Source organism: Ziziphus jujuba, chromosome 4 (assembly GCF_031755915.1).
Source record: "Ziziphus jujuba cultivar Dongzao chromosome 4, ASM3175591v1".
Classification (NCBI taxonomy): domain Eukaryota; kingdom Viridiplantae; phylum Streptophyta; class Magnoliopsida; order Rosales; family Rhamnaceae; genus Ziziphus; species Ziziphus jujuba.
In genome coordinates, this window is record NC_083382.1 from 31,298,634 (window position 1) to 31,311,994 (window position 13,361).

General features: G+C 35.3%; 2 protein-coding genes across 3 annotated transcripts; both read left to right on the forward strand.

The window, feature by feature from the left end:
- Positions 1-2,142: 2,142 nt before the first annotated feature.
- On the forward strand, positions 2,143-3,225 carry LOC107415366 (2-methylene-furan-3-one reductase-like). Of its 2 annotated transcripts, XM_060816644.1 has the most exons (3): positions 2,143-2,400; positions 2,534-2,857; positions 2,959-3,225. In XM_060816644.1, the coding sequence occupies exons 1-3, from the start codon at positions 2,191-2,193 to the stop codon at positions 3,022-3,024; spliced, it is 600 nt and encodes a 199-aa protein (XP_060672627.1). In that variant the 5' UTR covers positions 2,143-2,190; the 3' UTR covers positions 3,025-3,225. The 2 variants fall into 2 exon arrangements, with proteins under 2 accessions (XP_060672627.1, XP_060672626.1); XM_060816643.1 differs by having other exon boundaries at positions 2,534-3,225.
- Positions 3,226-5,631: 2,406 nt separating this feature from the next.
- Positions 5,632-7,274, forward strand: LOC107415384 (2-methylene-furan-3-one reductase). Its single transcript, XM_016023691.4, has 4 exons — positions 5,632-5,927; positions 6,069-6,392; positions 6,570-6,729; positions 6,845-7,274. Exons 1-4 carry the CDS (start codon positions 5,718-5,720, stop codon positions 7,108-7,110), a joined length of 960 nt encoding a protein of 319 aa, XP_015879177.3. The 5' UTR covers positions 5,632-5,717; the 3' UTR covers positions 7,111-7,274.
- The last annotated feature ends 6,087 nt before the right edge of the window (positions 7,275-13,361 follow it).

The following is a 13,361-nucleotide window of genomic DNA, read 5'->3' on the forward strand; positions in this document are numbered from 1 at the left end:
TTTTCCCTGCATAATCTCCTCCTTTAGTCAAAGTAATAATATTAAAATGCTTCATAAAAAAATTTCGTCACACACTTTCAAGCTTTTACCTAGTTGGTTATGTATGTACATATTGTTATAATGGAATGGATTAAAGCTTTAAGCACAAATGGAATACTTCCTTTTCAAATCCTTGTCACAGGGGTGAAGTTCTTCAAATCAGAGCCAGTCAGCCAGAGACTGGTGGACTATAAATATAATATATGCCGGTGGACGAATTAAACATATCATCACATACAATTCTATTTATTTATTTATTTATTTTTCCAGATAAAGTGATGCCTAAAATATGTATTTATATCATATATGTGTTCAAGTGTTTATTTAGGGATTTTTCAATTGGAAAGGAATATTTGAATGATGATCCAGATCTAAAATCAACATAAATAATAACAAAGCAATTGACTTGGAAGACTTAAAAATGCCTACCATCACCACAGATACAGCCCCTGTGGAGGCTCTAAAACACAACCCAAAACACAAAAACATGTCTTCTTCCTTGATCATGACCATGCCATTGTTTTCCCTATTCGTTCTTTCGCTCTTTCTTTCCCATTCTCAAGCTCAGGTTCCATCCAATGCCACCTTCAATTTATTCACAAAGAATAACTTGATCATGACCAAATTATCCAATAACACCCTTTGTAAATAAATCTAATATTGGGAGAAATTTTTCAGTACGTACACAGCCTCGAAACTTATTTGACACACACACCCAATGAAGTGAAGACATGTATACATTTCTGTATAACACCTCAGATTAATGGGTCAGAAAGTATCTCAAGGTCGCTTGCCACAGTTTATTGCTTTATTTTTTTTTATTATATATATATTTTTTTGCCGGCTGCTCTCCACTACTCTCTTTCTTTTTCTCTTAGCTTTGAAACAATATCCAATTTTTGCCAGACAAGCTCAAGAGCACAGTCATGAAGAGGTTGTTCCAGAGCCAATTATGATCAGATTCTGATCATATCATTAGATGGTAAGTTTAATCAAAGTGTAGAGCAGTAAGATGCATCAATTGAAATCCTCCATTTATTACCAGATTTCTTATAAAATATTAAATAAAATGAAAGTAATTTTTTGACTGGGGATTATGTGATTTATGAAGGTTCGCAATGGATATTTTGTGCTTGGGTTGCTTTCCACACTTCTTCATTGCAATTGAAAGGGCATCATAAAGTGCACCCCTTTATATTTCTGCATCTTTTTCAAAATTTTTAAATCTGTTTCTGATTTTCCAAATGCATTTTTGTCACCGTCGTTTGGATGGATATCTAAGAAGGAGAAGAAAAGATGGAAATGGTGATAGATTTAGAGGTCTAAAGCAGAGGAATAGGGACGAACTGAGAAGAGAAGAAGAGAGAGACTTTGGGATACGACGCTCTCTGATTCATTAATATGATATGTTACAAACAATACACATAACTTTACTTGAATGGGTACGTGTACCAAGTAAGCTTTCAAGCCGTGTACAAATTGTGTGCAAAAAAAATTTCTTCAATATTCAGATGTAAAACCACTTATACAAATAACTTAAAAGAACAACAAAAACAACTTTTTTATAGTCTTGACCGTTAATAAATTTTATGAAAGCACACCTCCAAGTTCAAGTAAGAGTTTTGGTTTGGGTGAAATTCTCCTCCCATCTGTAACACTTTAGATTTTGGTTAAGAAATTATTTCCATCAAACCCATTATTCAACTTTAAAGCCAATAAACTACATAGAAATAAATTGGAATGTTATATAACTATATATATATATATATATATTTATTACTAATGATCCCCAGGCCAACAACAACAGTAGCAGCGAATGAAAGTAGGGTGGCAATTCATGATAGGTTCTCGAGTCAAACTCAAATTCCTTTTTGAATTCGTCGAAATTAAAAGGCAAAAAAAAAAAAATTGCTACGGCTTTGACAAACAGTAACACAGTCTGCACTGGATGAACCTCACCAATTTTATTTTTTTTTTCTTTATGTTAATAATCGGAGAACCTCATCCGAAAATGTGTCCAGATGCACAACCAAATTTGTGTAAATTTCAAAATCTGTATTAACTTTAATTGAGAATTCCTATAAAAGAGACGCATCGCATTAATCTTATGTTGGGCTCTCAAGAAAACTTGTTCCTACTTGCATTCTATCCATGGCTGCTGCTGCCATTCCCTCTGTAAATAAGGCTTGGGTCTACTCAGATTACTGGAAAACCTCCGATGTGTTGAAGTTTGATGAAAGCATCCCAGTTCCTGAAATAAAAGAAGATGAGGTGCTGATCAAGGTTGTTGCAGCTGCTCTTAATCCAGTTGCTTACAAGAAGATACATGGACTGTTCAAAGAACATAACCCTCCTCCACCTGTAAGCTTAAGCTTATCTTCTTCTTTATAGTCAATCATCATCTGGGTTTATCCATTTACATCTTTAAGGAAAACAGGGGAAATTTATTTATTTTTATATCATTTTCTGATCGTCATCTATTTGTTTTTGGCAGATCGTTCCAGGAACCGATGTAGCTGGAGTGGTGGTAAAGGTGGGAAGCCAAGTGAAGAAATTCAAGGTTGGTGTTGAGGTTTACGGGGATGTCGCTGAACATTTTACGGAGGAACCAAAAAAGTTAGGAGTTTTGGCTGAGTACACAGCGGCTCAAGAGAAAGTGTTGGCTCTGAAACCCAACAATGTGAGTTTAGTGGAAGCTGCTAGCCTTCCTCTGGCCATTGAGACAGCCTATGAAGGCTTTGAAATAGCTCAACTCTCTGCTGGCCAATCCATTCTTATTCTTGGAGGTGCTGGCGGAGTTGGAACCCTGGCTATTCAGGTTATTATAGATATGTTTTCTCTGTTACTTAATCCATATATATGTATTTTCTCTGTTTTATATGTTTTTAGTGATCATATATGTGTAAATATATTTTATAGCTTGCGAAGCATGTTTTTGGAGCGTCCAGGGTGGCAGCTACATTATCCAAGTTATGTGTATCTTAAATTATCCATAATTTCTTCTTTTCCTTCCAACATACACAAGAATTTCTAAAGCTTTGTGTCTTTAAGTATGAGATCAAAATCTTGTACGTGACGTAACAGGTGATGTTCTTGCATAACAAGGGCAAAAAAAACAAAAAGAAACGTACGTAACGAGTGATGCAATTCCATGTTGACTTATAAAAGCATTAGTTATATGGTAAATTACAGACACATCTCGTTTTTTCTTTTTTTTTTCTCGCACACTTGCAAATCCATGGCCGCTGCTTCCGCTAATCCATATTATCCAATAATACGCTCTGTAAATAATGGTAGAAATTTCAATGCGTACACATACGGCCTGGAAGCTTATTTGTTACACATACCAAAGGAAGTAAAGACACATGTACCTTATCTTTCAGCTTTGCAACAATCTCAATTTTTGCCGGACAAGATCCAAAGCACCGCCATGAAAAGTTTCTTCCAGAGCCAATTATGATAACATTTTGATCATATCATTAGATGGTGAGTGAATGGAAGTGTAAAGAACTTAGGATGCATCAATCGAAATCCTCCATTCATCCCCCGATTTCTTATAAAATATTAAATAAAATGAAGTAATTTTTGTATTAGGGATTATGTGATTTGTGAAGATTCGCAATGGATATTGTGCTTGGGTTGCTTCGCACACTTCTCCGTTGCAATTGAAAGCGCATAAAGTGCACCCTTTCTGTTAGGAAAACATATGAAAGAATATATATGTAAATATATGTGGATAAAATAAAATTAATGTAAACAAAATATAGGGAATTAAACTATCTAAATTAGAATTTATATATCTTTATTAATGGTAATTTGCTTTTTGAAAGCCTATATGGTACCACAGTCTTCTTAAAACGATTTCTGCCTACTAGTATAGATTTTTTTCCGATAATCATCTCCAAAGATACAACAAAAGCACAGATCTTAAACACGACACCTCTAAAATCTTATCCTGCGAACTTTCTGTATACCTTCGCTTTACCACACAATATGAAACTCAATCTTTTTTCTCTATTTAAAAAAAAAAAAGCTCTCTTCTCTCTTTCTTTAGGTTGTTCCTCAAAACTATTTCTCTCTGTAAAACCCTTTCAATTGATAAAAACGTGTATGCATGAAACTCTCTAACACTTAGATTCTTATTTTATTCAAAAATCATGTTTTTCTTAAAATTAAGGGGAATTTGGCCCATTGCACCTTAGGACAGGACCTTAACGATTTATACCTTTTCTTTCTGCCTTTTTTTTTGGTTTTATCCTTTCATTTTTTAACATTCCTAAAATATTCTTATGTCAAAATTAAATTTCTTTTTTATTTTTTATTATTTTATTTTTTTTCTTTTACTGTCGAAAATTCCTTCAAAGTCTTCCAAATACTTCTTTAAAATCCACTCCTGGCAAATTGATTTTTCTCTTCTCCTTCATCAAGACGTTTTACTTCTTTTTTATTTATTTATTTATTTTCTTCATTTCTTTTGTCTTTCCCTCACTTCCTTTTATTTTTTATTTTTTTTTCCTTTCTATTCCACCATCTCTCTATATTTTTTCTCCCCTGTCAAAACCCAGCTCTTCTCTTCTCATTTATCAAGACAGTTTATTTTTTATTTATTTTATTTATTTTTTCTTCCTTTCTTTTATCTTTTTCTCACTTTCTTTTCTTTTTTGTCTGTATTGAATAAAAAAAAAACAATCACAAGAGGATGACAAAAGTGGATTTTTGTTTGAGTTGAAAAGTTTTAAAAAATTACTGTGATGTGGTGTGAAATTAGACGAACCTAAAGTGAAAATAGAAAGACATGTATATTTTTTGAAAGTTTTTTAAAAGTACAATTGATATTTAAAGGCCAAAAAAAAAAAAAAAAAAAAAAAAGAATGAATATAAATCGCCTATCCAAAAAGGCAATATGCCATATTCCTCTCAAATCAAACTAAGGAAAAACTCATACCTACCAATCAAGACTTAAACCCAATAAGCCCATTAAGAAAATTATTCATACTAAGCCCATTAAGGAAAACTGCAACAATTTCTGCATTGTTTTTTCCAAAATTTTAAAATCTATTTCTGTTTTTACAAATGCATTTTTGTCACCGTTGTTTGGATCGATATCTAAGAAGGAGAAAAGGAGATGGAAATTGTGATAGATTTAGAGGTCTAAAGCAGAGGCATGGAGGCGGACAGAGGAGAGAGACTTTTGGATACGACGTAAACTGCTCTCTGATTCATATGATCTGTTATTAACAATACACATGTCTTTACTTGATTGGATACCAGGTAAGCTTTCAAGCAGCGTACACAAATTTCTCCAATATTCCAATGTAAAGTCACTTGTACAAATAACTTAAGAAAAACAACTTATTTATAGGCTCGGCCCGGTAATAAATTTACTGCGTGGCAATTCATGTTAGGTTCCCGAGTCAAACTCAAATTGCTATTTTGAATTTATTAAAATCCATAAGAAGGAAAAAGAAAATAAATAAATAAAAATTGCTGCCGCAATGACAAACAGTAATAGACACAGTGGGTGAATCTCATCCCAAAATGTGTCCAGATGCATAAACAAATTTGTGTAAATTTCAAAATGTGTATTAATTCTAATTGCGAATTCCTATAAAGCAGAAACATCGCATTAATCTTATGCTGTGCTCTCAAGAAAAGCTGTACCTACTTGCATAGTATCCATGGCTGCTTCTACCATTCCCTCTGTAAATAAGGCTTGGATCTACTCAGATTACGGGAAAACCTCCGATGTGTTGAAATTTGATGAAAATTTCCCAGTTCCTGATATAAAAGAAGATGAGGTGCTGATCAAGGTTGTTGCGGCTGCTCTTAACCCAATCGATTACAAGAAGATACTTGGAGTGTTCAAAGAACATAACCCTCCTCCCCCTGTAAGCTTAAGCTTATCTTCTTCTTTCTAGTCAATCATTATCTGGGTTTATCTATTTACATCTTTAAAAAAAAAAAAAAGGAAAATTTATTGATTTTTGTAACATTTTGCTTTCGGATCGGCTATTTTTGTGTTTTGGCAGCTTGTTCCAGGACACGATGTTGCTGGAGTGGTAGTAAAGGTAGGAAGCAAAGTGAAGAAATTCAAGGTTGGTGATGAGGTTTATGGGGATATTATTGAAAAGGTAAGGGAGGGTCCCAGAAAATTTGGAACCTTGGCCGAGTACACGGCGGCGGGAGAGAACGTGTTGGCTCTGAAACCCAACAATCTGAATTTCGTGGAAGCTGCTAGCCTTCCTCTGGCGATTGAGACTGCGTATGAAGGCTTTGAACGAGCTCAACTCTCTGCTGGTCAGTCCATTCTTATTCTAGGTGGTGCCGGTGGAGTTGGAAGCCTCGCAATTCAGGTGGTTATGACTTGTATATATGTTTTCTCTGTTTCTTAATCCATACATATATATTTACGTGTTTTCTCTGATTTTCAATACACACACACACACGCACACACACACACACACACACACACACACACACACACACACACAAGACTTAAGATTAAGATAGATCATCCTATTCTTATGCAGCTTGCGAAGCATGTTTTTGGAGCATCCAGAGTGGCAGCTACAGCAAGCACTGCTAAACTAGACCTGTTAAGGAGCTTGGGCGCTGATTTGGCCATTGATTACACCAAGGAGAAATATGAGGAGCTTCCTGAGAAATTCGATGTCGTTTACGATACAGTTGGCAAGTTTCATCCTAAATCAAATTCATTGTGGTTTCCATTACCAAAAAAAGATGAGGTTTAATCATATGGAATATTGATGATGATGATGATATTTTAACTCGCAATATGAAACAGGGGAAGGAGAGCGAGCAGTGAAGGCAGTGAAAGAAGGTGGGAAATCGTTCGCGATTGCAGGTCCTATAGCTCCCCCAACTGTCATATATGGTCTGACTTCAAGTGCAACTACTTTGGAGAAGCTGAAACCTTACTTCGAAAGTGGCAAAGTAAAGCCAGTGCTCGACCCCAAAACCCCATTTCCATTTTCAAAGACTTTGGAGGCATTTGCCCACCTTGAAACTAAACATGCCATTGGCAAGATTGTTGTGTCTCCTATCCCATAACTTGAGAGCTCCTTACTCCTTTCCTTGAATATTGCTATGTGTGAAACTTAATGTTGTGGTTATTTAAATAGAAGGGGCTTTATATGTAAATTAAGATGTTAAGGGCATTGTCTATAAAATATGTCTGCTATGTTATATAGAGATAAATTTGGTTATTTTTTCAATTTATAATGCTTTATTTAGAATTCAAATATTCTTTTGATACGCTATGGATTTAAGAATGGTTTCAAATTTTATAACCAAAAAAGGATGAAGAATAGTTTTTATAGACATATAAACAAGCAATTTTGAATTTGTTATCTAGTTATTTCCATTTTCCACTGTTAGAGGTGTTTGGTTCGAAGGAAAGTAATGGAAAATGAAGAAAGATAGAGAAAAGAGAGAATTTTTTAGCTTTATTCTTGATCAATCAGCTTACAAAGCAAGCAACAAACTTACAGATTTTATCCAAAAAGGAAAGCAAACCTAACTTTACAGATATTTATATCACAATAGTGCAAAACAAACTTTTCCTTCACAGTAGAGAAGCAAACTTCCGGTGGTTCTGGAATCAGCTAGTTCTTATAGCGAAAACCCTTCATTTCATGTGGATCCCATTCGTAGCTTATATCAAAGAACACAAGAGACCACCTGGTCCCAAACTACCTAACTATTTTCACAAACTAATTAACCATCAGTCTCGCCAACCGAAAAAAAAAAAAAAAAAACTAAACACGTGTCTTTTGATTTTGTTGACGTAGCAAAGATGAGGTGGCACAGACGAAGCTCTAAAATCCAACAACCTCTACATGAAGGAAAGATGCTTCATAAGAATGAGCAAGAAGAGAACAAGAGGGATAAGGAAAAGGGAGAAGGAACGGAGATAAAATTAAGTATAGTTTGGGAAAAATATAAGGAAAGCAAATTTTTTTTTTTTTTTTTTAATTTCATCCTCTTTATTAATGATTGTAAATTGTCCTTTAATTTACTGAGGAAAAAAGGTTAACGAGAGGTGAATTTGTTTGATAAATTTTTTTGTTTCCTTCCTCCAATCCCACCAGGACCACGGACATACTTCAAATATGCAACCTTATCAATTGTGCATCCCCTCCCTTTACTTCGGTGTGCCTTCTTCTAGTTCATCCAAAATAATAGGTTCATTCTCCATCTCTCTCTTTTCCCAGTTTATTCCTTCCACATGTATACTCTTATCGAACAAATTCCTTCTACTTGCTTTTGGGGACGGTCCAATATTGAATTGACTATATTTCCAAAAAAAAGAAAAAGAAAAAGGAAACGTACGTAACGAGTGATGCAATTCCATGTTGACTTATGAAAGCATTAATTATATGGTAAATTACAGACACATCTCAGTTTTTTTTTTTTTTTTTTTTTCCGCATACTTACAAATCCATGGCTGCTGCTTCCGCTAATCCATATTATCCAATAATAACGTCTGTAAATAATGGTAGAAATTTCAATACGTACACATGCAGCCTGGAAGCTTATTTGTTACACATACCAAAAGGAAGTAAAGACACATGCACATTACCATATAACACCGCAGATTAATGAGTCAGAGAGGATCTCAACGCAGCTTGCCACTTTTTATGTGCTTGGGTTGCTTCCCACACTTCTCCATTGCAATTGAAAGCGCGTAAAGTGCACCCCTTTATTTCGGCATTTTTTTTCCAAAATTTTTAAATCTATTTCTGTTTTTACAAATGCATTTTTATCACCGTTGTTTGGATGGATATCTAAGAAGGAGAAGAAGAGATGGAAATTGTGATAGATTTAGAGGTCTAAAGCAAAGGAATGGAGAGGGACAGAAGAGAGAGACATTTGGATTCGACGTAAACCGCTTTCTGATTCATATGATCTGTTATTAACAATACACATGTCTTTATTGGATTCGGATACTACGTAAGCTGTCAAGCAGTGTACACAAATTTCTTCAATATTCCAATGCAAAATCACTTGTACAAAAAACTTAAGAACAGCAACTTATTTATAGGCTTGGCCCGGTAATAAATTTATTGCATGGCAATTCATGTTAGGTTCTCGAGTCAAACTCAAATTGCTACATTTTGAATTCATTAAAATTCATACGAAGGCAAAAAAAAAAAAAAAAAAAAAAAAAAAAAAAAAAAAACAATTCATTAAAATTCATACGAGGGAAAAAAAAAAAAAAAAAAAAAAATTGCTGTCGCATTGAGAAATAGTAATAGACACAGTGGGTGAACATCGTCCTTTTTTATTTTTGTAATAATTGGTGAATCTCATCTTGAGTCCAGATGCATTAGCAAATTTGTGTAAATTTCAAAATGTGTAATAATTCTAATTGCGAATTCCTATAAAGTAGAAACATCGCATTAATCTTATGCTGTGCTCTCAAGAAAATTTGTACCTACTTGCACAGTATCCATGGTTGCTTCTGCCATTCCCTCTGTAAATAAGGCTTGAATCTACTCAGATTACGAGAAAACCTCCGATGTGTTGAAATTTGATGAAAATTTCCTAGTTCTTGATATAAAAGAAGATGAGGTGCTGATCAAGGTTGTTGCGGCTGCTCTTAACCCAATCGATTACAAGAAGATAGTTGGACTGTTCAAAGAACATAACCCTCCTCCACCTGTAAGCTTAAGCTTATCTTCTTCTTTCTAGTCAATCATTGTTAGTGTAATGTCACTTTTGTTGCTGTAATAAGTTGCTTTGTAATGATTAGTTATTGTACTTTCAGTTTTTGATAAAAACACTGCTGTATTAGGTAGCCAAAGTATGGCTTGTCTTTTGGCAATATGATTACCGCAATAGTAGGTGAAAATTAGGTGGTCTACTGTTTCTGAAAACTTGTGAGTATATGTTATGTCCATAATGAATGAGGGTGGAAAAACCACAGCAGTTTAAGCGTCTTTCTCTTTCATTTTTGTTGTGTTTTTTGTACTAAAAATCCAACAAATGGTATCAGAGCTCTAATGATCTTAGAGGGGCTGTGAGTGAAATAGCAAAAAATACAAGAAACCTTCCTTCTACTTTTCCTTTCTTTTTAAATGGCTTCAACTCATTTTTCTACTCCATCACCTCCTATATTTTCTGGAGAAAATTATGCCATGTGGTCTATAAAAATGAAAGCTTACCTTCAAGCTTTTGACTTGTGGAAAGTAGTAGAGACCGAAAGAAATCCTCCCCCTTTGATAACAAATCCCACTATCACTCAAATAATGCAACATAGTGAGGAGGTTGCTAAAAAGGTTAAGGCTTTATCTTCCTTACATGCTGGCGTTTCAGAAGTGATGTTCACCAGAATTATGGCTTGCACTACAGCTAAAGAGGTATGGGACAAGCTAAAAGAAGAGTTCCAGGGAAGTGCAAGAACAAGATAAATGCAGATTTTGAACTTAAGGAGGGAGTTCGAAACTTTAAGAATGAAGGATTCTGAGTTAGTAAAAGACTTTATTGACAGACTTATGAAGGTTGTAAACTAGATCAAAATTCTTGGAGAGGAGCTAGGAGATAGAAGGGTGGTGGAGAAAGTGCTAGTCAGCTTACTAGAAAAGTTTAAAGTAAAGATATCATCCTTGGAGGAGTCAAGAGACCTGAATTATATTTCTTTGTCAGAGCTTGTTAATGCTTTACAAGCAACTGAACAAAGAAGATCTATAAGACAAGAAGAAACCTCAGAAAGTGCTTTTTTAGCATTACAAAAAGGTAAGGCTGCAGCAAACAATAATCAAAGAAAGCAGCAAGGTGGAGGAAGTAATGTCAAAGGAAAAAATGGTGCTGGTACAAGCAGAGAAGGTGAAAGAAAGAAGTTTATGAAGTGCTCTTATTGCAAAAAGGACAACCATCCTGAAAAATATTGTTGGTTTAGGCCAAATGTTCAATGTAGAGTTTGCAAACAACTGGGACATATTGAAAAAGTTTGCAAAAACAAAGGAGGACCAGTGCAACAAGCACACCAAGTATAAGTTACTGATGAAGCACGAAAAAGTGAGGAAAAGCTGTTTGTTGCTACATGTTATGTAGAAAATGGCAGCAAAGAAGCTTGGTTGGTGGATAGTGGCTGCACTCAACATATGACTCATGATGCTAATCTCTTCAAGACCTTGGATAGAAGCTTTGTTTCCAAAGTGAAAATAGGAAATGGAGATTTTATTCAAGTTCAAGGCAAAGAAGAAGTGGCTGTGGAAACTTCAACAAATACTAAACTCATTTCAAATGTGTTATATGTACCCGAAATTAATCAAAGCTTGTTAAGTGTGGGACAAATGCTTGAAAATGGATATTCTTTGAATTTTCAAGATAAGTATTGCATTATATATGATCAACATGGAAGTGAAATTCTAAATGTTGGAATGGAAGATAAAAGCTTTGTGGTAGAGTGGAACAAGAAGGGAAATAATGTTTTTTATGCCAAAACTAGTGATGAATCTAAGTTGTGGCATAAAAGACTTGGTCATTTTAACTATGACTCCCTGAATCTAATGCATGAAAAGAAATTGGTGGAGAATATGGCTGCTGTTAGCAAAAACCTGGAAGTGTGTGAAGTGTGTCAGCTTGGTAAGCAACAAAGGCTGCCATTCCCTTCGAAAGGCGCTTGGAGAGCCTCTAAAAAGCTTCAGTTAATTCATAGTGATATATGTGGACCTATGAGTGAGAATTCTATCAACGGTAGTATTTTCTCACTTTCATAGATGATTTCTCCAGAATGTGTTGGGTGTATTTTCTGAAACAAAAATCTGAAGTTGCTGAGATTTTCACCAGCTTTAAAGCCATGGTAGAAAATCAAGCAAAATGTAGTATCAAGGTGATACCATCTAATAATGGGACTGAATATACAGCTCAAAAGTTTGAGTTACAATGCAAAGAAGCTGGAATTCAACATCAGCTGACCTCTCCCTATACTCCTCAGTAAAATGGGGTTAGTGAGAGGAAGAACAGGACTATTTTGGAGATGTGTAGATGCTTGTTGGTTGAGAAGCAATTACCAAAGAAGTTTTGGGCTGAAGCAGTAAATACCTCAGTGTATTTGCTAAATAGATTACTAACTAAAGCATTGGAGTTTAAAACTCCATATGAGGTGTGGTATGGGGTCAAGCCTACTGTGGAGCATTTAAAGATATTTGGGAGCATTTGTTATACACATGTTCTTGAAATTAAGAGAGACAAGTTGGATCAAAAAGCTGATATGGGAATTTTTGTTGGTTACAGCAGCAACACAAAAGGGTATAGAGTATATCATTTGAAAACTAACAAGCTAATTGTTAGTAGGAATGTTAAAGTTGATGAAGCTGCTGTTTGGAATTGGGAAAAGAGTGAAGTTCAAGCCTCAGAAAAGAATTTTATCCAAGAACATGACGAGATTCAGGATGAGAATGATTCAAATGATGAAGATACTGTTGGAATCCGAGGTACAAGATCCTTAATGAATGTATATGAGAAAAGCATCCGAGGTACAAGGCCTCTGACTGATGCATCCGAGGTACAAGACCCTTCACTAATGTATCCGAGAGAAGTGTCTGAGATACAAGACACCTATCTGATATCTGAGATACAAAATCCCTGTCCGATGTCCGAGCTGTAAGACCCCTGTCCCATGTCCGAGATACAAGACCCCTGTCCAATGTTCGAGATACAAGACCCCTGTCCGATGTCCGAGATACGAGACTCCTGTTCGATGTCCGAGCTACAAGACCCCTGTTCGATGTCCGAGATACAAGACTCTTGTTTCGATGTCCGAGCTATAAGACCCCTGTCTGATGTCCGAGCTATAAGACCTTTGTCTGATGTTCGAGGTACAAGACCCTTGACTGATGAATATGAAAGATGCAACCTAGCATTGTGTGATCCAACTACTTTCAATGATGCAAATCAGTTCGAGACATGGAGAGAGGCCATGAAAACGGAAATCAATATGATAAGCAAAAACAAAACTTGGGAATTGGTGAACAAACCCCAAGGCAAAAAGGCCATTGGAGTGAAATGGGTCTTTAGGACCAAGGTCAATGCTGATGGTACAATAAATAAGCATAAAGCAAGATTGGTAGTTAAAGGTTATGTGCAGCAACTTGGTATTGATTATGGAGATACGTTTGCACCAGTTGTGAGACATGAAACAATCAGATTTTTACTAGCACTTGCCGCTCAAAAGGGCTGAAAAGTTTACCATTTAGATGTGAAATCTGCATTTCTAAATGGTTACCAACAGGAAAAAGTATATGTTGAACAACCTGAAGGCTTTTTTGTTCAAAGGAAAGGAAGACAAGGTTTAT